This window comes from Theropithecus gelada, chromosome 1 (genome assembly GCF_003255815.1).
Source record: "Theropithecus gelada isolate Dixy chromosome 1, Tgel_1.0, whole genome shotgun sequence".
In the NCBI taxonomy this organism is placed as follows: domain Eukaryota; kingdom Metazoa; phylum Chordata; class Mammalia; order Primates; family Cercopithecidae; genus Theropithecus; species Theropithecus gelada.
The window spans coordinates 211,353,813-211,377,814 of NC_037668.1; the positions used below are offsets into that span (position 1 = coordinate 211,353,813).

The following is a 24,002-nucleotide window of genomic DNA, read 5'->3' on the forward strand; positions in this document are numbered from 1 at the left end:
TTGGGAGGCAGGAGGATCACTTGAACCCAGAAGTTTGAAACCAGCCTGGGCAACATAGTGAGACCCCATCTCTACAAAAAATAAAAAATGATTTTAGGCAGATGTGGTGGTACGCTCCTGTAGTCCTAAATCCTCCAGAGGCTGAGGTGGGAGGATCACTTGAGAGCGCAGACATGGAGACTGCAGTGAGCCGTGATTGTGCTGCTGCACTCCAACCTGGACAACAGAGGGAGACCTTGTCTCAATTATTATATTAAGAAATGATGACAGGAGCCATGTGACAGTGAATTCAAGATTGGAAATGAGAGAAAGGAGGCAGCAAGTTCAGATGACCTTTATTTTTTTTTAACAAAATTGGACAAAGAGTGGTAGTTTCTCAGAAGCCTGACTGATATATTCAATCATCTATTGACTTCTACTGACATTTCCATTGGATGAGTGATAGCTATCACAAATTGTCCAGTCTAGTCCAGACTGGACTAGACTGCTCGCCCTTCCTTCCCTTCCCTTCCCTCCCCTCCCCTCCCCTCCCCTCCCCTCCTTTCTTTTCTTTTCTTTTCTTTTCTTTTCCTTTTTTTCTTCCCCTTCTCCCCTTCCCTCCCACCCTCCCTTCCTTCCTCCCTCCCTCCCTTTCCCCCTTCCCCGCTTCCCCTTCCCTTTTCTTTCTTTCTGACAGAGTCCCACTTGTCACCCTGGCTGGAGTGCAGTTACATAATGTCAGCTCACCGCAACCTCCGCCTCTCAGGTTCAAGCAATTCTCCCACCTCAGCCTCCCGAGTAGCTGGGACTACAGGAACACGCCACCATTTTAATATTTTTTACAGGCGAATTTTTGTATTTTTAGCAGAGGTAGGGTTTCACTATGTGGGCCAGGCTGATCTTGGACTCCTGACCTCAAGTGATCCACCTCCCTAGGCCTCCCAAAGTGCTGGGATTACAGGCATGAGCCACCGTGCCAAGCCCAGTCTTTCTTTAAATGTCACTTTCTCAGTGACACCCATTCTGACAACCCCGTTTAAAATTACTGCCCTGCATTCTGGTTCCTCCATTCTGGCTTTCTGTTCCCCAAACTCCCAGCCCTATGACATCTCTTCTAAAATACCATTTAATTCATCTAATTTACTTATTGATTTTATTTCATACTTTTAGTGAGAAAAATGGAAACTATTTGAGGGCGGGGGTTTGGTTAGTTTTATTCTTTAACATATCATCAGTATTTAAACCAGTACTTGACATTTCCCCCCCGCTATTGTTAGAGGGCAATAGGAAAGCAGTATGAGAATGAAACAGTCTAGAGCATGCAATTGAGGGGGTTCTAGAGGAGAAGGAGAGATAGAAGGTAATGCAGAAAAATGAGATAAAATCCCATAAGAGGCAGACATCGGTGTTGTCAAGATCATAGATAAATGAAGAAGCTTTTGGCAGAGTAGAGAACTCTCTTTCTTTGACACCCGACGGAAGGAATTAAGGATGGCTGACGATGACATTGGAGGTGGAGGAGAAATAAATATGTTTGTTAATGCCTATCATATTCTGTTTTCTTGGTTGGTAGTCAGGTTTATCTGTTGAACTTTATCTGGAATACTTCTGGCTAGAGGAAGTGTTTGAAGGACAAGTTGGGTGACAGAGCACAGATATTGAGAGAGAGAGCCAGGGAGATGTGACCTATCTGTCATTCAGGAAGTTTGGCCCTGAAAGTTCCTAAAGACTTGCCGGCTTTCCCTGAGGTCCCAGCCTGGTAAAGAAATAGAAAGGATATATGGGTATGCTTGGTTGTGCTTGGCCTTCTCTCTGTGCCGTTCAGTATATGGGAAAGCCACATCCCGAAACCTGTTTGACTGCCCTGAAGGTATAGGTATTTTCCTCACAATATATTTCCTGGTTTGTCGTTTCAGAAACTTTTCAACTCAATTTCTATGATTTCTTGTGTTGACTTTGCTTGACTCATAGGGCTATCTTACTTTCCCTGTCTCTGTCCTGTGCAGAATTCTAGTCATTACTTTGTGAACCCCAAGGGATGCTCTAAATTCATTCTTTTTCTGCCTCCTCATCCCCTAGAATGTGATGCCTCTCTCGGCGGGATTATTCAAGAGTGAGCACAAAAACCCCGTGCCGCAGTGCCCCCCGCGCCTCCACGTGCAGTTCCTGTCACACGTGCTGTGGAGCAGAATGCCCAACCAGTTTTTGAAGGTAGATGTGTCTCGAATAAGTGAACGCCAAGGCTGGTTGGTGCAGTGTTTGGATCCTCTGCAGTTCATGTCTCTTCATATCCCTGAGGAAAACAGGTCAGCCCCATGAATCCGTGACATTCTGATTGGGACACTTGGGATTAGCCTGCGGCCCGGGGCTTCTGGTAGTGGTGCAGGGCGGGGGTGGTTCTAAAGAAACAAAATGAAATTTACGAAGGTCTCAAGTCTTTTGGCAATGGAGTCATTATTCTGCGTATTCCAAGTTTACGTTTATTTCTCAACCACTTTGTTACTGAAAAAAATTATTCTGCAGTTGAAGGTGCCACGTGATGGTTTCTTCATTCACTCTTGTGTTACTTACCAGACAACAGCAAATACAAATTCAGACAAGTGCAACTGTAATCCAACTTATGACTTAGTAGAGTACTGTAGTAGAGAATTGTGAGATATTAGAGATGGAATCATAGGAATCCCTTATGATTCCTATGTTCAACCCTTCATTTTATAGATGTAAAAGACTGATCCCAAGAGATATTAATGAAAGAAAATTGGGGAAATACTGTGAGTGCCTTGGAAACAAGTTTATATGCATTCTAGTATATGCAGTAATAATAGTAACATGAAGTATAATAAATACTCAAAGATAGCTTTGTTTATGATTTTCTGTTTTTCCATGTGATAGCCAATTAAATTGCAGAGATTTCATTTAAGAAGTACTTCTTATCAATAAGGAGCTAAGTTTCTAAGTTTTGGGCCAAGATTTCCCTCCCAAAATACCATTGAAATGTTCAGTCACAAACTGAGTAAAAACGTGTTATGAAAGTAATGCACAATCGTATTTGTAAGTTTTAAGTCTTTAATCTGAAAATAATTATTGAAGCCAGGTCCATTTTTATATCTTTAGATGTTCTTGGCATTTTTGATTTTAATATCTTTAAAATTTAACCTATGTTTTGGAAAACAGTTTGTCAGTTCCTCAAAAAATAAAATTATAGCATTACCATGTGATCTAGCATTTCTGCTACTCATATATATCCAAGAGAAATTAAAATATGTCCACACAAAAACTTGTACATGAATATTCATAGAAGCATTATGAATAATAGTAAAAAAAAAAAAGGAACCCCAAATATACACCAACTTATGAATCAATAAACAAAATGTGATATATCTATGTAATATTATTTGGCAGTAAAAATGATTGAAGTGCTGATACATGCTACAAAATGCAAGAACTTTGAAGACATTATGTTAAGTGAAAGAAACCAGTCACGAAAGCATATTAAGTGAAAGAATCCTACTAGTGTGGATTTTATTTAATTGGAAAGTCCATGATAGACAAATCTTTAGAAACAGAAAGTAGATTAGTGGTTACCTAGGGCTAGGAGCAGAACAGGACTGCTGATGGGTACTAAATTCCTTTTGGGGTGATAAAAATGTTCTAAACTCAATTAACGATAATTATAGTTATCGTTATACAACTCCATGAATATACAAAAACTATTAAATTATGTATTTTAAGTCAGTAAACTGTATAGCATGTAAATTACAGCTCATCAAAGATGTTTTAAAACAAAAGAAAAACAAAAAAATTAATCTGACTAGTTAATTATTTTTATGTATTAAATATGTATTCACATATTTAATGTAATTAGATATCTTTCATAACGTACTCTTGAGATGGTTCAGTTTGATTTTAATTTTATTCTTTTTTGTGAGAAGAGTTTTATCATAATTTTTCATCTGATGATGTTTTTTAAGAAAATATTGAACAACCAAAACAAACATAACATTTGGGAAGGAATTCTTGTTTGTGAAGGAAAATGTTGTGTCTCTACTGAGCATGGAACTTTAACATTATAATTTAACATTTTGGCATGCTATCATTGAAAACCAACATAACACCTTGTTTCAGTAGTTTATAATTTATATTAATTGCCTATGATAGATGTATATGTATGTGAATGGATAATTTAAACTCCCACTAAAGTTCATAAAGGACTTAAGGGAGTTTTCCAAATCATATGGAACAGGAATGTATAAAAATGTGTCACTGGCATCAGGCCGTAGAAAAGATATGGATAGGAAAATAAAACTGAGGCTAAGAGCGACACACAGTCATTTATACCACACCGGTTGGTAGAGTCGAGGCCCACATTAATTTCATTCTTTCTAGCAGCCGCAGAAAAATATGGTGAGTTTCAAAATCCAAATTCCAAAAAAGGAAGTCTGAACTAGCATGGGTGAGAAGAATCTGATGCCCCAATAACATGACAAATCATTAATATTTTAAAGTTTGCTATGGTGGTAGATGTATGTCAGTGTGTACTTTGTTTCTTCTTAACACATGTCACAGTTGATCATTTAATTTGCTCCATTTTGGTCAGCGGGGGTGGTTTACTCCCTCAATTGGATATAAGCTCCCTGGGGACAGGAATCATGTCCGTATTATTCACCATTGTATCATCAGTGCACAGTGCTAATACATAATAGGCACTCAGTGATATTTGATGAACAATTGAATGACGATGACATATGAAAGCAATTTCTCCACTAGAGACTTTTTTGTTGTTTGTTTGTTTATTTATTGTTTTGAGGTGGAGTCTCGCCCTGTTGCCCAGGCTGGAGTGTAGTGGCGCAATCTCGGCTCACAGCAACAGATCCTTGATACAATGGAGGAGGAAGGAGGTGCTAGAAAAGTGTCAAATTCTATGTAGAAGAAAATCTGTAAAACATCTAGAAATGATTAAAAGTACTATGCAGCCATTAAACATGTCATAGAAAATTAAAAGAAGACATAGGTTGGGTGTCCCAAATCCCAAAATCTGAAATTTGAAATGCTCCAAAATCTGAAACATTTTGAGCACCAACATAATGCTCAAAGGAAATGGAGTATTTCACATTTCAGACTTTCAGATTCAGGGTGCTCAACCGGTAAGTATAATGCAAACATTCCAAAGTCTGAATCAAATCCCAAATCCAAACACTTCTCGTCCCAAGCATTTCACATTAGGGATGTTCAGCCTGCACTGTCTATTCCCATAACTGTTTGCCTTCACATTTACAATGTATACTGATTTCTCCTCTGATTCAGATTTTCAAAAATCATTCATTTCGAATCTTACTACCACTCTCCTCCCTTCTACAGATCTGTTGACATCTTAGAGTTGACAGAGCAGGAGGAGTTGCTGAAATTTCACTATCACACTCTGCGGCTCTACTCAGCCGTCTGTGCTCTTGGGAACCACCGGGTGGCCCACGCCCTGTGCAGCCACGTGGATGAACCTCAGCTCCTCTACGCCATTGAGAACAAGTACATGCCTGGCTTGCTGCGTGCTGGCTACTATGACCTGCTGATCGACATCCACCTGAGCTCCTATGCCACTGCCAGGCTCATGATGAACAACGAGTACATTGTCCCCATGACGGAGGAGACGAAGAGCATCACCCTGTTCCCTGATGAGAACAAAAAGCATGGCCTTCCAGGGATCGGCCTCAGCACCTCCCTCAGGCCACGGATGCAGTTTTCCTCCCCTAGTTTTGTAAGTGTTAGTAATGAATGTTACCAGTACAGTCCAGAGTTCCCACTGGATATCCTCAAGGCCAAGACCATACAGATGCTGACGGAAGCTGTTAAAGAGGGCAGTCTTCATGCGCGGGACCCAGTTGGAGGGACTACTGAATTCCTCTTTGTGCCTCTCATCAAGCTTTTCTATACCCTGCTAATCATGGGCATCTTCCACAACGAGGACTTGAAGCACATCTTGCAGCTGATCGAGCCCAGTGTGTTTAAAGAAGCGGCCACTCCAGAGGAGGAGAGTGATACGCTGGAGAAAGAGCTCAGTGTGGATGACGCAAAGCTGCAAGGAGCTGGTGAGGAAGAAGCCAAGGGTGGCAAGCGGCCCAAGGAAGGCCTGCTCCAAATGAAACTGCCAGAGCCAGTTAAATTGCAGGTAATCAGAACAAGAGATTTGGGTGAATTTCAGAATGACTAAGCATTAAGGTATTGGAACATGCCTTTGTTTCTTTCTGTGTAGGTGTGTTTATTTCTTTGCATTCCTGTGTAATGGTAGTTCTTCATAAAATTAACTTCCTGTTCTCCGCCTTATTCATTAGCCATCTCCTCTTGTTTCATACATGTTTTACCTTCATTACATTGGAATACCTGAAATACAAGCCATCAAATACCCCTTTCTACCCCTATTTCCACTCTTACCAACCTTAGAATGCTCGTTTACCAGTAGATGCACCCATTGTCACATAGCAAGGTTTTACTTTCCCCTCGTATGCTTTTGTTTTGGTGTTTTGAGACAGGGTCTCAGTCACCCAGGCTGGAGTGCAGTGATGGTGGTGCAGTCATAGCTAACTGCAGCCTAGATCTCCTGGGCTCGAGCCATCCTCTCACCTCAGCTTCTGCAGCAGCTGGGACTGTAGGCATGCCACCATGCCCAGTTAATTTTTTTTTATTTTTAGTCAAAATGAGTTCTCGTTATGTTGCCCAGGCTGGTGTCAAGTGATCCTCCCTCCTCATCCTCCCAAAGTGCTAGGATTACAAGTGTAAGCCGCTGCACCCAGCCACCTTAGTATGTGTTTAAGGAATCAGACACATTGGCTGTCTTGATGCTCATCAAGATGTCCAAAGGGTCCTTTATTAATGTCTCCTCTGTTTATTAAAGTCAATTTGATGTTTGCATCGCTGACCTGCTTTTTTGCTCCTCGTTCCTTTAGTCAGCATTGACTGAAGCCTTACTCTGGGTATGCACTTAGGGGAAACACAAGTGAACCCTGCCTTTCAGAAGCTCACAGCCTCTAAGGAAATATACACTCATTTATGCATTAAAAAATCTTGTTCCTAATTGCATTAAATACTTCGAAGGCAAAGAATGGATTACTAAAAGAAAGAACATTTAGACTGGATTATTGTTAGAAAGATAAGGGGGAAGACCCCTCAGAGATTGTGACTTTTAAGCTGAGTTCAGATTTAAGAGTTGTGCTCAGCAGTTACAAGGAAAAGGAACGGGGCAGGGTGTTCTAGGTGCTTTCCATGCAAAACAAATAGCCCAGCAAAGGTCCTGAGGCAGGAAAAGGCCAGTGTGGCTACTGGAGGGAGGAAAGAGAGTGTGATCTAGTATCTGGTTAGTCAGAAGGCTTTCACGCTGGTCCAAACTCTAGGAGACGATGCTCAGAGGAGGGTGGGGCAAAGGAGATGGAGAAAAGGGGATGGACACTGTGACTACTTCAGAGACAGCATTGAGAGAAATGGTTATATTGCAGATGGTGACACAGAGGGTTTTAAGGTCCTCTTTGACACTGTCATGCATTTATATCACAATTAGTATTGAGTGTATAGATTCTTTAAAAATTTGCCAGAGCGTTCTCTTTTAGAAGTGTTTCTACCAACATACTCACTCAGTTATGAATCCTTTTGGTTTTCAGTAGGAGAACGACCCAGCTAACCACTGAATGAATGAGCATTCACCACTTAATTGTCTTAAGTTTAGATTTCTGGAATTGGTACGGCAGCTCAATGATGTCATCCGTAACCCAGATCTTAACATCTTTCTGCTCTGTGATCCTCAGCCTGTGGTTTTCTTCCTAAAATGCTCACCTTATTCTTTCTGCAGTAATCACATCATCACCCAGTTACACTCATTTTGAAAGAAGGGAATTCTAGTCTCTTATCACTGATGGAATATCTTTCCCAGAAGACCCTTAGCAAAGTTTCCCTTATATATTTCATTGGCCACTGCACCTGTGGCTGAAAGGGAGGTTGGGAGGGTAAGTGTATTAGTCCGGTCTCACACTGTTAATAAAGATACACCTGAGACTGAGTAATTTATAAAGGGAAAAGGTTTAGTTGAATCCCAGTTCCACATGGCTGGGGAGGCCTCACAGTCATGGCAAAAGGCAAATGAGGAGCAAAGTCACATCTTACATGGCAGCAGGCAAGAGAGCATGTGCAGGGGAACTCCCATTTATAAAACCATCAGATCTTATTCACTACCACAAGAACAGCATGGGGGAAGACACCCTCATGATTCAGTTATATCCACCCAGCCCCACCCTTGACATGTGGGGGTTATTACAACTCAAGGTGAGATTTTGGTGGGGAAATAACCAGACCATATCAATTAGCGTCCACTAAAGGGACATTTATTTGCCATTTTTGCTTAGGGACATTTATTTGCCATTTTTGCTTAGATAAATTATGTTTCATCTCCTGGGACCAAGCATATTGCTGCCTATATGAAATCAAGATTCTGTTTCTAAGAGAGAAGAGTAAGCAACTAAGGATGTTTACCACAGATCATGATTTGATGCACATTATTAAAGGATTTAGAAATTAAATTTGACATCTTTTTGATGGTCTTCTTAGATGTGCCTACTGCTTCAATACCTCTGTGACTGCCAGGTCCGGCACCGGATAGAAGCCATTGTAGCCTTTTCAGACGATTTTGTAGCTAAGCTCCAAGACAATCAACGTTTCCGATACAACGAAGTTATGCAAGCCTTAAACATGTCAGCTGCACTCACAGCCAGGAAAACAAAGGAATTTAGATCACCACCTCAAGAGCAGGTACAGACATTAACTGAAACTTCTTTGTATTTATTTTGGCTTTTAGTCATTCAGGATCTGTGCCTTGCAAAATTGTATCATAAGTCACACGTCTTGTTTTCCGTGTTCTGTTTAAACTCATCAAGTTGATTTAGTTAGTATTCTTAGTTTCAGTAAAAAAAATTTCTTTGGTTAGTTTAAACAAAAGAGGGACTTATTAGAAGATATCAGGTATATCACGGACTCTTTGAGAAGGCCAAGATATGCCAGAGTCTGAAGTTCTTCAAATAGGAGCAAATTTCAGCCACAAATGGGTCTTCATCATCTTCCACTCATAGGAATTTTTGATTCCTAGGACTCGATGCTAGAGGCTTTCCATAGAAGAAACACATGTCTCTTCCACCTTGCTTGCCGGAAGACTGATGACCTGTCTGTGGTTCTTCCTCTCATTGCTTACCCCCAAATTCAGGCCTCCTGAGGGTACAACAGAACCGAGGGCACCTGCCTGAATCAGAAAATTGGGCTAGTTTGGGGATGTGAATTTTCTGGAATCTGCCTCAGAGTGTGGGAAGTTACCAAGGTGTAGGGATGGTGGTTAAACAATGTAATTCACAGATGTCTTTTTTGATTTCTTACCCTTACCATTTTCTTCTCTATCCAGGGTAGCTCAGAATGAAAGTGTTTATAGGGACTAATTACAGAATTTTTTTTTTGTCACCAGAATGTAATTTCTTTGAGGAAAGGGCTGTGGAATTTTCTTAATTGTTATAAACAGCATTTATTGAGCAGAGAACAGGTCCAGCCTCTTCCAGATTAACTCTGTTAAACTATTGTTGGGAAACTTCTGCTTCTGGAAAGATGGAGTCCATGTGCTTTTCCCGATTCTTCCTTTTAAGTACAACTAAAACCTTGGACATTACAAAGAAGACAGCATAAGAAGACTCTGAAAGATAGATGAAGGAAGGTTGACTACAGAACTCAGGACCCAAGGAACAACATGGTGGTGAGTTCCCTGGGTTTTCTTTTTGCCTCATCTATCCCAGATTTGAAGCTAAAGAAGCCGGCAACCAGGAAACACCAACGGGCATAGACAAGAAAAGCTGCAACAAAAGCCTCCTCTCTCTAGACAAAGGATCAGGAAAGGGGCAGCTTAGCAAGACAGAAATGTGTTAGATAATAACTGCACTACCGCAGCCAAAAACCATAGAGAAAACTGTTCCCCACCCACACTGGGCACAGGCCGAGTGGGGAACCTTGACTTCCACTCTCACCAGGCTGTAACAAGGTGTCCCAGTGGAGGACAGAGCTGGGACTTTATCCTCGCTGAGTAGTAACAAGGCCCATTTCTTCCCAAGTATCAGTAGAGGTTACAGAAGGAGAAGTAACAAGACACTCTTACCCTTTCTAGCAAGGGTCACATCAGTACAGGTCTAGTGAGGAAGCAGAACTTTTTACCCCTGCCCACCAGTAACAGGCTCCCTTCCCTCCTCCAGATGTCCAAGGAGGCTGAGTGGGAAAATGGACTTCCCCTCCCACCTGGCAGCAATAAGGTACCCTAAGCCCTTCTCCTGCTGGATGGGGTCAGAGGAAGTCAGGTAAAACGGAGTTATAAATAAGACCCAGAGCTCCTAGCATAATCTTCAAAATGTTGAGATTTCAATTAAAAATCATGTGTGTGAAGAACCAAGAAAAACTTGAGTGAAAAAACCAATCAATAAACACCAACACTGAGACAACAAAGATGTTAAAATTATCTGATGAAGTTTTGAAAGCAATCACCCTGTAATTCCTTCAAAATGGGGGGAAAAAAAATAGAAAGCCTCAGCAGCAGAGAAACAAAATATATAACAAAGAACCAAATGGAAAAGTCAATGAATGGGCTTAAAAGCAGAATGAAGGGAGAAGAAGAAACAATCAGTGAACTGAAGAGAGGGTGATATCAACTATTCCATCTGAAGAAAAGATGAATATAACAAAAGATCTAACATTTGTGATGTTGGAGTCTCAGAGGATAGGAGAAAGAGGGTGAACTGAAAAAAAATGAAGAAAATAGTGGCTGAAAACTTTTCAACTTCAGTAAAAGATATGAAGTGAGAGATTCAAGAAGATGAGTAAATTCCATATAGGATAAACATAAATCTATACCGAGACACATCATAGTCAAATTTCTGAAAAAATTAAAGACAGAGTCTTTAAAGAAATGACACTACCTACAGAGGGAAAAAGAATTTGAGTGACAGCAGATTTCTCATTGAAAGTATGGAGGGCAGAAGGAAGTGGCACAACAATTTTCAAATGCTGAAAGAAGAGACTATCACCTCAGAGTTCTGTGTACCTAGAAAATATTCTTAAGGAACGAAGGGGAAATCAAGACATTCTCAAATGACAGGAAGTTGTAAGAATTTGACTGCAGCAGACCTACACTAAAAGAATGCTAAAGGAATTTTTTAAATATAAGGAAAATGAAAAATGAAGGAAATTTGGAAAATTCAGAAAGGAAGAAAGAATACTGGGAAATGTTATAATATGGTAAATACAGTGCATTTTCTTCTCCTCTGGAGTTTTCTAATTTATGTTTGATGGTTGAAGCAAAAATCGTAAAACTGATGTGTTTCTAAATACATGTATAAGGAATATTTAAAAATTATAAACAGAGGAGAATAAAGGAACATAAAGGGAGATAAGGTTTCTATCCTTCACTGAAACTGAAGTCTACTGGTGTCGACATTGTACCATCTGGTACACCGTCAATACCAGTAGACTGTACGTTAGGTATGTATATAAAGTAATACACAGAGCAAGCACTAGAAAAGCTGTACAAAGGGATACGCTGAGAAGTACTACAGATAAATCAAAATAGGATGCTAAATATTATTCAGGTAATGCATAGCAAGTCAGTAAAAATCAATCAGAGAGAACAAACAAAACCACAGGTGAAATGACAGACTGAAGTAATAGCATATCAATAATTACACAAATATAAATAATCTAAATATACCAATTAAAAGAAATTGGCAGAGTGAATTTAAAAAAATCCAATTATATACTTGCTATGAGAAACTCTCTTCAAATGTAATAATGTATACAGATTAAAAGGGAAAAGTTAAAGGAATATGTATTACTAAAATATTAATCAAAATAAAGCAGGAGTAGCTATGTCACATAAAGTAGACTTTAGAGCCCAGAAAATTACCAAGAGACAAGGATAATACACAATGGTCAATCCACCAAGAAGATAAATATATATGAATTAAACAATAGAGCAAAACATGTGAAGGCAAAACTGATAGAACTGTAAGAAGAAATAGACAAATCTAAAGTTATCATTGCAGACTTCAAGACTCCTCTGTCAGTTGATAGAACAGCTAAACAGAAAAATCAGCGATGATACGGGAAAACTCCACACTATTATCAAATAATAGATCTATCAAGATTTGTAGACTACTCCACCCAACAACAAAGTACACACTCTTTTCAAGTGTCCATAAAACATTTGCTAAGATGGAACATATCCTGGGCCATAAAATAACCTCAAGAAATTTTTAAATGTTGAAATCATACACATTTTTTAAATCACATTGTAATCAAATTAGAAATCAGTGACAGAAAGGTAACTGGAAAATCTCCAAAGTCTTAGAGATACTAAACGACCCACTTCTAAATAATCTGTGGTTTGAGGAGGAAGTCTGGGGAGAAATTTAAAGATTCATTAAACTGAAAGAAATTGGACACATCACATTTGAAAATTTGTGCCACAGCTAAAGCAAGGCCAAGAGGCAAATTTATAGCACTCAGTGCTTACATTTAAAAAGTGGAAACCACTCAGATCAATAATCTAACCTGCCACATCAAGAATTTTGAAAACAAAGAGTAAAATAAACCTAAAGCAGGCAGACAGAAGTCACTAATGTAGATAATAACAGAAAGTAATGAAGCTGAAAACAGGACAGTAGAAAAAATGGATCCAAAAGCTGGTTATTTAAAAAATAACAATAAAATTGACAAACCTCTAAGAAAACTGACCAAGAAAAAAAGAGAAGATACAAATTACCCATACCAGGAATGAAACCGCTTACCACGGCACACCCTGCTGACATCAAGTGATCATATGGGATTTTTTTCTTCTCACCTTTGAAATAACGATAAGTAAATGAGGTGATGAATATGTTAATTATCTTGATTTAACCTTTCTACAATGTATACATGTATTGAAGCATCACATGGTACCCCGAAAATACATACAATTAATATTTGCCAATTAAATACATATTTTTAAAGGATCATATGGGAATACAGGCATACACACTATATGATTCCATTTATGTAACATTCTGGCAATGACAAAACCAAAGAGATGGAAAACAAATTTGTGGTTAAGGATGAGGGGCAGACAGAGGGATGTGGGTGTGGTCATGAAAGGGTAACAGGAGGGATCTTTGAGATAAAGGAATTATCCTCTATTTTGACTGCACTAAAGTTGCTATCCTGATTATGATACAGTACTACAGTTTTGCAGAGTGTTACCATTGGGGAAACTGCATAAAGGGTACTTGAAGTCTCTCTGTATTATTTTTTACAATAGCATATAAATCTGTAATTATATCAAAATAAACATTTAGGGAAAAAAATCACATAAATGCCAAAAAGAAAATCTAAAATAGTTTCTTAAAGGAAAATTATGGGAAAGCATCTTTTTTTTTTCCAAATTTATAAATTTAATATTATTGTTCAAACATAAATGGAAGAAAATTTCCCACAGTTTAACTGAACCATTAACGTTAGCAGCAGCGTAGTTATCTCTTATAAAGATTAACTTTGCCTAATATGAAAATTCAAAACCCAGAATACTCCAAAATCCAAAACATTTGGAGCACTGACATGATACCACAAGTGGAAAATTCCACATGTAAATATTTAGGACAAAGTTTATTTCATGCACAAAGTTATTTAAAATATTTTATAAAATTTCCTTCAGGCTATATGTGTAAGGTGTGTATGAAACATAGGTGAATTTCATTTTTAGACTTGGGTTCTATCCTCAAGATATCACATTTGTATGCAAATGGAGTTGGTCCTCTCTATCTGTGGGTTCTGCATCTATGGATTCAACCAACTGTATATTGAAAATATTCAAAAAAAATTCCACAAAGTTCCAAAACACAAAACTTGAATTTGCTGTACACCCAGTACTATGTCTAATCCACTTAAATGAAGTGATGTGTCAGCACTGTATTAGGTATTATAAGTAATTTAGAGGTGATTTAAAATATGTGAGAGGGTATACATAGATTATATGCAGTTTCTGTGCCATTTCATGTAAGAGACTTGATCATCTGTGGCTTTTTGTCTCTATGGAGGTCCTGGAACCAATTCTCTGTGGATTCTAAAGGATGATTGTATTCCAAACTCTGAAAAAAAAAATCCTATATCTGAAACACTTCTGGGCCCAAGCATTTCAGATAAGGGATACTCAAACCAATGTTACTTTTCAATTATATTTTTCCTTCTTTGTGTCTGTGTTCTTCTCAAAAAGAGTTCTTTTAAATATTCAATAAATGTTCTATAAAGTAGAGATGTTAGCTAGAAAATAATGGAAATTTAGGATAAGCATAATACAACACTTTTTAAAAATAGCCTTTAGATGTCTTAGTTAAGAATTCTTAAAGTATACAAGAGTCTAACATATTGTGGAATTGAGAAAGAGGAAGAAACGTTATATGACTGTTTTGCAGCTTGTTAAGCTATGAATGATTTGATTTATTCTGCAGTACTGGTTGGATTGTGTGATGGACGCCTGTGGAGGAATAATTTATGAACAATCAGAGATTTTGAGCATTTTTGCTTTTATGGTAGTTGCTGTGCTTTTTTTTTTTTTTTTTTTTTTTTTGAGACCAAGTGGCATGATCTTGGCTCACTGCAACCTCCACTTCCCAGGTTCAAGCAATTCTCCTGCCTCAGCCTCCTAAGTAGCTGGGACTACAGGGGTGCACCACCACACCCAACTAATTTTTGTATTTTTAATAGAGATGGTTTTTCACCATATTGACCAGACTGGTCTTGAACTCCTGACCTCGTGATCTGCCCGCCTCAGCCTCCCAAAGTGCTGGGATTAGCGGCGTGAGCCACTCCGCCCAGCCCTGCTGTGCCATTCTTGAATTCACCTTTCTTTTCTTTCTCCTTCTTCCTCTTTCTTGTTTTTCAAACTTTCAGATCAATATGCTTCTCAATTTTAAGGATGACAAAAGTGAATGTCCGTGTCCAGAAGAAATTCGTGACCAACTATTGGATTTCCATGAAGATTTGATGACGCATTGTGGTAAGGTCTTTGTAATTAAAAGCTCTTACTAATTGTGTGTTTTTAATCCATATATCCTGAGACAAAATTAAGCGTACATGCGAATATGTTCACGAATACACACAATACCTGTTAGAAGGTTATATAAAAACATTTTTTATTATGGCAAAATGGCAAATAACTGTCCCTGCGTGGGGAGTCCTAAGTGATAGAGAAATCAGAGAGGCGGTTAAACTGAACAGAAGATGACCAAAATTCTTTCTCTCTTTTTCCTCTTTCCATTAGTGGCAGGATAATGGAAAGGGGGACATGTGGCCAGGCGCCTGCAGCAGGGACGTTAAGGTTGGTTTAGTCAATGGGTGCAAAGTTTCAGTTATACAAGACGAATGAATTCTGGAGATCCACGGCACAACAGAGTGCTTCTAGTTCACAATACTGTATTGTGCACTTAAAATTCTGTTAAGAGAGTAGATGTCATGTTAAGTATTCTTAAAACAGCAACAAACAAACAAACTCCCTGCCCCAAAAGTAAAACAACGAAGCACTAAGAAACTTAGAGGTGATGGATTTATGTCTGTTCCTGGTGGTGATGGTTTCATAGATGGATGCGTATGTCCAAGCTCATGCATATGTCCAAGCTCATGCGTATGTCCAAGCTCATGTTGCATAGATAAAACATGTACAGTTTTGTTTATAGTAACCTCAATGAAACTGCTTTTTTTTTTTCTTTTTTAGAAAGAAAGAAATTTGATCACAAACAGTTGTATTTAAAGCAGTTGAGGGAGTACTTTCTGGAAAATTCAGACTATATCTTTTGAAATTAGTGAATGCCTATGGAAACCCTACACTGAGTTGTGTGTCAGTAATCCAGATCTGTTAAGGGAAATCTCCCCTCCTTTTATTCTAAAAACTTTAAAAATGGAATCGATTAGGTATTCTGGATGTGTGTGTGTGTTTTTATTCCTTTATGCAGTGGTGTAGATGAGGTCTGATGATTCAATAAAAGAAAATGAACCAGCTGTTTTTAAAGTTGCAGATAAAAATAATACCACTGGTTTAACCTTTGGTTATCTTATTTTAATGAAGATAATAAAAACACCACTTTGCATATTAATTTGGTTTATGAATGAAGTACCACTAAATGACTCCCAGAAAATTATACTACGTGTGTGTATATGTATGTGTGTGTATATGTGTGTGTGTGTGTATATGTATATTTCTACAAGTATCCCTTATAGAAATGTGTGTATGTGTGTATATATATATATTTTTTTTTTTCTACAAGTATCCTTGTATTTCTCGTATCCCTAGAAATACAGGGATACTCTAAAACTTTAGAATTATTGCTTCAGATATAAAACATTCCCTGGTTTAGGGTACCTAATTATGCCTGTTCTCTCTGTTTCTCAACTAACCAAAATATTGCTAAAATTTTTGGAGGCAAGAGAGGAGAATTAAAGTCCCGGGGGAGTGGTTTAGGCAGGGCTGGACTGTAAGTCTAGGCAGACAGTATCTGAAGTCTGAGATGACCAGGGGTCAGCCAAAATAGCAGGATTGAGCTTTGCCCCTAAGAGTCTTTTTGGTGTCTGCTCAGTGTTATATTTTGTTCTGGGTGGTAGCCCTGAGCCCACAGGAATAGAACAAAAAGAGAGAGGAAGAAAAGAGGCTGACAAGTGAATGTTATTTATGAGGGCTGGTAAGCAAGATTGCTTAACTTAATGTCAGACATTTTTTGACGTTGCTCTAAGTTGTGCATGAAAGAAATTGCAAGGCCTCAGAATTATTTGCCCAAGTGTATTATTTAAATTTTTTTCTGACTCTCTGTTTTTTTATACTAGGAATTGAGCTGGATGAAGATGGGTCTCTGGATGGAAACAGTGATTTAACAATTAGAGGGCGTCTGCTATCCCTGGTAGAAAAGGTGACATACCTGAAGAAGAAGCAAGCAGAAAAACCAGTTGAGAGTGACTCCAAAAAGTCCTGTAAGCAGTCTAAGAGGGCACTGGCAAAATGACCCAATGGCTAACACTTAACTCATCCTTTAAACGAATGTTCTACTAGATGAGCCAGTGAGATAATTGAGTTTGCAACTTCCAAGAATCAGACTCTTAAGTAGATGCCTGTAGCTCCCAGAAATAGACAGCAGCATCAGTCTGTGTGTCTAGCAACAGACTGAGAGGTAGCAGCATGATAAGGATGGATAGTCTCCATAGAGAACTAGAAATTTAGGTATTTTATCACAGATTATGAAGAGAAAGTTAAAAGGAAGTATGGTAATTTAGCCTTCATATCTAAATATGAGGTTGATTTTCAGGTATTATTGCATCAAATTAAACTTTTTTGTTAAAATTTAAACAGATATTGTCTTTATATCTTGGTTCTGAAATATTTCCTAAACTGTTAGACACTTCTGGTTGGTCCATATCCTATTTAAGAATAATGGCTGCTACTCCTTACAACTAAGCAAGCACCCGTAGGCTCTGAGTCCCTCGGGCACCACACTCTAAGTAGGTCTGAGGGATCTAGCCAGCCTACTTTTTACTTCTCTTCTAAGACTGCATTGATTTTAAGATGCAGCAGTGGTTTCTTAATAGCTTTCCCTGAAATAAAAACAAAATAAACTTATGAAAACTTTTACAGCACTTTTTTTTTCTTACTAACTTACAACAGAAAACCTTTATTCATACGGTTACTTCTAAATTTATTTTTCAGTGTCACAGTCACAAATTTGAGTCAAGTTTTCTTTAAAATCAGAGTTCCATACAGTCTCGCTCCATCACCCAGGCTGGAGTGCAGTGGCGCCTTCTCGGCTTACTGCAACCTCCGCCTGCCTGTCTCAGTCTCCTAAGTAGCTGGGATTATAGGCATGCACCAAGACACCTAATTTTTATATTTTTAGTAGAGACTGAGTTTTACCATGTTGGCCAGGCTGGTGTTGAACTCCTGGTCTCAAGCAGTCCACCCACCTTGGCTTCCCAAAGCGCTGGGATTACAGGCGTGAGCCACTGTGCATGGCAGAGGTCAACGTTTCTTATGAATCACTTTCTATTATTATCAAGTTTATGATCTTGAGTGATTAAAATGACAGTGTGGTTTTGAGATATAGGGGATTATATTGGCATTTTATTTGCATTTTGTATTTGGTTAAAAATGGTAGTTTTTGTTTTTGCTTAAGTAATTTCTAGAGAAAGTAAAACAGCCTAATTTGAAAACCAGCCAGCATATGCTAGGATTAAGTGCCTCATTGTGCACGAATTGGTCACGCCACTTAATTTTGGTAATTTTGCTGTTCATTTGAAAAGATTTGGATATTTCTATTGCTTTTAAATTTACTATGTTTCATGTTACATTGCAAAGTAATTTTCTATGTATGTAGTAACTTTTCACTTTAATATAAATTCACAATCAAATCCTTTTGAAGACATTTTAAATGACAAATATGGATACAACTTTAGGTGAAAACATAATTATATGTAGTCACTAGTGCAGGTAACTCAACTGAGGAGACAATTGGATAAACAGATATTTTCTGAATGTCCATGACTGAACTTCATAGGGATAAATGATGTCAGGCCTTCTGGGAAGAAAATAATAGAACAAAACAAATAAAAGTAGTAGGACACCTTATATTAATTACCATACCTTCAATTACATATGAATTGCCAATAGTAATTGAAAAAGTGATATAACTATAGCTTATTTAATTATAAGAATGATTTTTAAAGAAAGGTTTATATATTGTTTTATCCTTGCATGATTGTAACTGATCTGTATTGAAATATGTATCATCCAATGAAGGTTATTTTCTTCAAAGAATATCTAGAGCCTTTTCAAGTCTGGTACAAATAGAAATGCCAATTTGGGGGTACAGGATATGGACTTGAAATGTCCAACTGATTTGTCTTCTCTTATTTTTCTTTTAAAAAATATCCATAATGACTTGGCAGCCACTCTGCAGCAGCTGATCTCTGAGACCATGGTCCGATGGGCTCAGGAGTCTGTCATTGAAGACCCCGAGCTTGTGAGGGCCATGTTTGTGTTGCTCCATCGGCAGTATGATGGCATTGGGGGTCTTGTTCGGGCCCTGCCAAAGACGTACACAATAAATGGTGTGTCTGTGGAGGACACCATCAACCTGCTGGCGTCCCTTGGTCAGATTCGGTCCCTGCTGAGTGTGAGAATGGGCAAAGAAGAAGAGAAGCTTATGATTCGTGGATTAGGGTAAATTATTTAATGACTACAACTGTTTGTCTTATAAATGTTTTCTTTCTAATTTTTATCCCTATAGTAATACAGTGGCGACATTGATAAAAATATATTGTCTGGATTATATGATTATTATACTAAATTGTTTTTCTAGAGATAGAAACAAAAGCAAAGTTAGAAAATTGCTCAGTGATGAAACAAGACTAATTTCACAGTGTGGCACACAGCCAATATCTTTCAGTGTTTTTTTTAAGTCTCATAGTAACGTACAATAATATATAAAAACATAGGACAATAAAAACACATTGATCCATAGTTCTATGTGGCATTTAACACATTGAAAAAAGAAATAAAAAAACACATTGAAATCCAAGGTGGGTAGTGGGAAGTATGAGCAGGAAATGATAAGGAAGCTTGTCTTTATCTACTGGGCCTTGGAAAAAGAAGGGGTAGGAGGAACAACTTTTCTGAGAATTCAGCATCATGAGCCTGCATTTCATGTGGATTTGGGGGTTAAGGTTAATATCCCATATTCAAGAGTAAGGATAAAACAAAGATATTTCAGAATATTTACTTACAGACCCTCATTGGAAGACCATATACATTAAGGAGAAGAAAACGGAATTCAGAGAAAAAGAATGGGCTGCAATAAGTTGTATTGAGTAAACTACTGATTTATACATGTATAAATCGAAGCAATCATTAATAATAAGCTTGTATAGTTTGGGGATTTGAAAATAAGATGGAAAAATTACCTATTGATTAGTGTTCACTACTCAGGTAATGGTACAACCGAAGCCCAGGCTTTTTTTTTGTATTGCACTAAAAACCCAGGCTCCTCCATGACACAATATATGCATTTAAGAAATCTGCATTTGCACCCCCTAAATATCTAAAATATTTTTTAAAATAATTAAAAATAAAGAAAAAATAAGATGGAATCAAAATCATAACAAAGATAAAAATTATGTAAAGCTCTATGATGTTCATTAGGAACAATATCTAAACATAAAAATGTAGAACTCTGGAAGATAGGATGTTAAACAGTGATGAGAAGACAAATATTTAGCAGGAAAAAAAGCTGATATAGTTACATATATATCAGGCTAAAGAGGAGATAATAAAGGTAACTGCTACATGAATAAAATAGACCAAAAGAAACAATAAAATTGATCAAAGAAACTTAGAGTTAATTCTTTGAAAAAAATGAATAAAATAGAATATAAGGTTTTTTTTTTTTTTTTTTTTGTGAGACGGAGTCTCGCTCTGTGGCCCAGGCTGGAGTGCAGTGGCGCCATCTCGGCTCACTGCAAGCTCCACCTCCCGGGTTCACGCCATTCTCCCGCCTCAGCCTCCGAGTAGCTGGGACTACAGGCGCCCGACACCACGCCCGGCTAGTTTTTTGTATTTTTAGTAGAGACGGGGTTTCACCATGTTAGCCAGGATGGTCTCGATCTCCTGACCTCGTGATCCACCTGCCTCGGCCTCCCAAAGTGCTGGGATTACAGGCTTGAGCCACCGCGCCCGGCCGGTTTTTTTTTTTTTTTTTTGATGGAACTCAAATATAATCCTGAGGGAAGAAAACAAGTGTATAATGATACAGATTGTTTCATATCATTTCTATACATTTAACTCAGAAAACAATATTGCGTATTGCTCATGGACCTATTAAGTATTTAAAATTATAAAAATGGACTGAAAGGTTCTATTAAAAATTCATGGTAATTGTTGCACACTAAAAATAAATGTACTAATGGGACAGAAAGGGAAAGCAAAAAAGCCAATTGAGAAAAGCAAATATTATAGTCTTTATAACTGTATGAGCATTGATAGGTCTTATGTGAGTACTAATATTTAAATCTAACCTGAGGAAGCCTCTCATAAGAAGTTATCTTAATTAACCAAGTGAAAAAGAAACCTTCCAGGAAATAGAGATCACATTCCTTCTTAACACACAACAGTAATATGTGCCATTAAAAAGTAAATCATTCAGTAGTGATAAAACTCAAAATGATGTTAAAAAGCAAAATGCTTCTTTTCATGGTATTCAAAATATTTAACACAAGAGAGATTCTTAGTAAATGACAGCCTGACTGCTATTTAATTTACCTAAAACTAAAAGCAAATGAGATTTTAAAATCAAGTTACTTCATTCAAAGATTTGAATGAATGAGACAATAAAAAGGAAAAAGCTGCCTTCGTTTACCTTAGTTTGTTCTGGCATGAAATAAGTCAGACCCATATTAGACTCGGGCACCAAGTAGCTTTTCTGACCTATGCCATCTAAAAGCCCTCTTCATTAAAAATAATATATACGGTCGGGCGCGGTGGCTCACGCCTGTAATCCCAGCACTTTGGGAGGCCGAGACGGGCGGATCACGAGGTCAGGAGATCGAGACCATCCTGGCTAACACGATGAAACCCCGTCTCTGCTAAAAATACAAAAAAATTAGCCGGACATAGTGGTGGGCGCCTGTAGTCCCAGCTACTTGGGAGGCTGAGGTAGGAGAATGGCGTGAACCCAGGAGGCGGAGCTTGCAGTGAGCGGAGATGGCGCCACTCACTCCAGCCTGGGCGACTGAGCGAGACTCCATTTCAGAAAAAAAAAAAAAAAAAAAAAAATATATATATATATATATATATGTATACACACACACACACACATATATACACACACACAAATCATACTATCCCACTTTCTTGATATAGCCAGAGTAACTAAAGTTTTGCATATGACTAAATGAATAAGGGAGTAATTCAACTAAAGGGAACTAATTTGAAGAGAAGTTTCAGTTTTCTTGTAGGCTGTATGTTATATTCTTGCTGTAGATCTGACAAGAAAATGTTTTATAGAGAAGACTCTTGGCATTGATTTGATCTATGTTAAAATAGAAATCAACGGAGCTGTTTATTTGCAGTGAATGATACTTTCTCCTGAACATTATGGCCCTTAGGAATACCTGGACACACATATTACAAGAATATGTAATGCAGTAATGATAATATGAGGCATTTTAGGTATCACCTAATACTGTTTCTTGAAACTGGATGTCCATTTTAATGAGTTAGATTACTTGTACCTGGACTTCATGTATACTCAGTTTCTCTTGGAGAATTTAAATCCTTTTAAGTATTTGTCAGAATGATAATATGAACTTAAAAAGAAATAACACTATTGTAATTACATATACAAATACTGAATGTAGTACTAACAATAGCATATATATGAAAAGCAGAGATACTTATATATGAAGAATTTTTATGTAAACATAGTATAACACTAATTCATATTTTTATATAAAAGAAGGTTGGACACATACATGGTTGGATATCCATAAAAGTAGGAATGATGTGTCCAAAATATATTTCATTTTAACTGTTTACATATTTACTATGTTTATTATGATTAAAAAGAATAGACACTTGTCAACCAGTTTTGGTAAATTATCAGTATTTTTTAGGAAAACTCAATTACATTCATTAACTTTTGTGGCTTATTAAATATTGTGATTGCTTTTACTTTTCAACTTGCATAAATTATTTCTAAAAGATTTATGAGAAACTTGGTTAACTATTTAAATGTTGCTCTGAGCTTTACCCCATACGTCCGTTGTCATTTCTAGGGATATTATGAATAACAAGGTGTTTTACCAGCACCCTAATCTCATGAGGGCACTGGGGATGCATGAGACTGTGATGGAGGTCATGGTGAACGTCCTTGGAGGTGGAGAGTCCAAGGTAAAGTCTTTGATTCCTGAGATGCTATTTAGTGCTATTTAGTGTCATCTCCTGGAGTATATAGATAGCAGATTCTTTTTTTATTTTTATTTTTTGAGACAGAGCCCAGGCTGGAGTGCAGTGGCCCGATCTAGGCTCACTGCAGCTCACTGCAAGCTCTGCCTACCAGGTTCATGCCATTCTCCTGCCTCAGCCTCCCGAGTAGCTGGGATTACAGGCGCCCGCCACCATGCCCAGCTAATTTTTTGTATTTTTAGTAGAGACGGGGTTTCACTGTGTTAGCCAGGATGGTCTCGATCTCTTGACCTCATGATCTGCCCGCCTTGGCCTCCCATAGTGCTGGGATTACAGGCGTGAGCCACCACACCTGGCCCAGATTGCAGGTTCTTAATGAGAATTTCTTAAATCCTCTTAGGGTGACTGTTTTTAAAGAACACTTTTTGAAAAAAAAACACACAAACCTTAGAGAGTTGAACGTACTATTAGTTTCTTTTTTTTTTTTTTTACTTGATTTTGATAAAAAATTTCCTGTCTTATGCTGTGTAATTTTTGGCCTTCTAAATTATTCTCCTTTAGGGGATATTTAGAAACTGAAGTGTCTCATTTAGGGGATATTTAGAAACTTAGAAACATAAAAATTACTCTATGTATTAATTTATTTTAAAATTTTGAATTATAAGTCAGTTCCCATCATGTTACCAGTCCATGGCACAAGCATGTTCTTCAGACTCAGCCATCCTCCATGATACCGACATTGGTTGGTTTCACTTAATTTCCAATCCAGATTGAGATTTGACGATAATACTCTTGGATGTATTTGTTATAGAATTCTAAAGTGAACTTTATTTTTCTTTTTTCTTTATTTTTATTTTATTTTATTTTTGAAATGGAGTCTTGCTCTGTCGCCTAGGCTGGAGTGCAGTGGTGCGATCTTGGCTCACTGCAACCTCCGCCCGTGGAAGCACAGCTGATAGTGGTAGTGAGGCATCACAAAGGAATCTGCCTTTCACCTTAGAGA

General features: G+C 37.9%; 1 protein-coding gene across 1 annotated transcript in view; it reads left to right on the top strand.

Annotated features, from left to right (window-relative positions):
• RYR2 (ryanodine receptor 2) overlaps positions 1-24,002 on the top strand; it is a 634,673-nt gene that overhangs the window by 407,229 nt on the left and 203,442 nt on the right. The window contains exons 37-43 of the mRNA XM_025401874.1: positions 2,059-2,285; positions 5,338-6,142; positions 8,566-8,766; positions 14,956-15,061; positions 16,879-17,022; positions 18,988-19,261; positions 22,870-22,984. Coding sequence (XP_025257659.1) covers positions 2,059-2,285; positions 5,338-6,142; positions 8,566-8,766; positions 14,956-15,061; positions 16,879-17,022; positions 18,988-19,261; positions 22,870-22,984 — 1,872 coding nt within the window. The remainder of the gene's footprint in view (positions 1-2,058; positions 2,286-5,337; positions 6,143-8,565; positions 8,767-14,955; positions 15,062-16,878; positions 17,023-18,987; positions 19,262-22,869; positions 22,985-24,002) is intronic.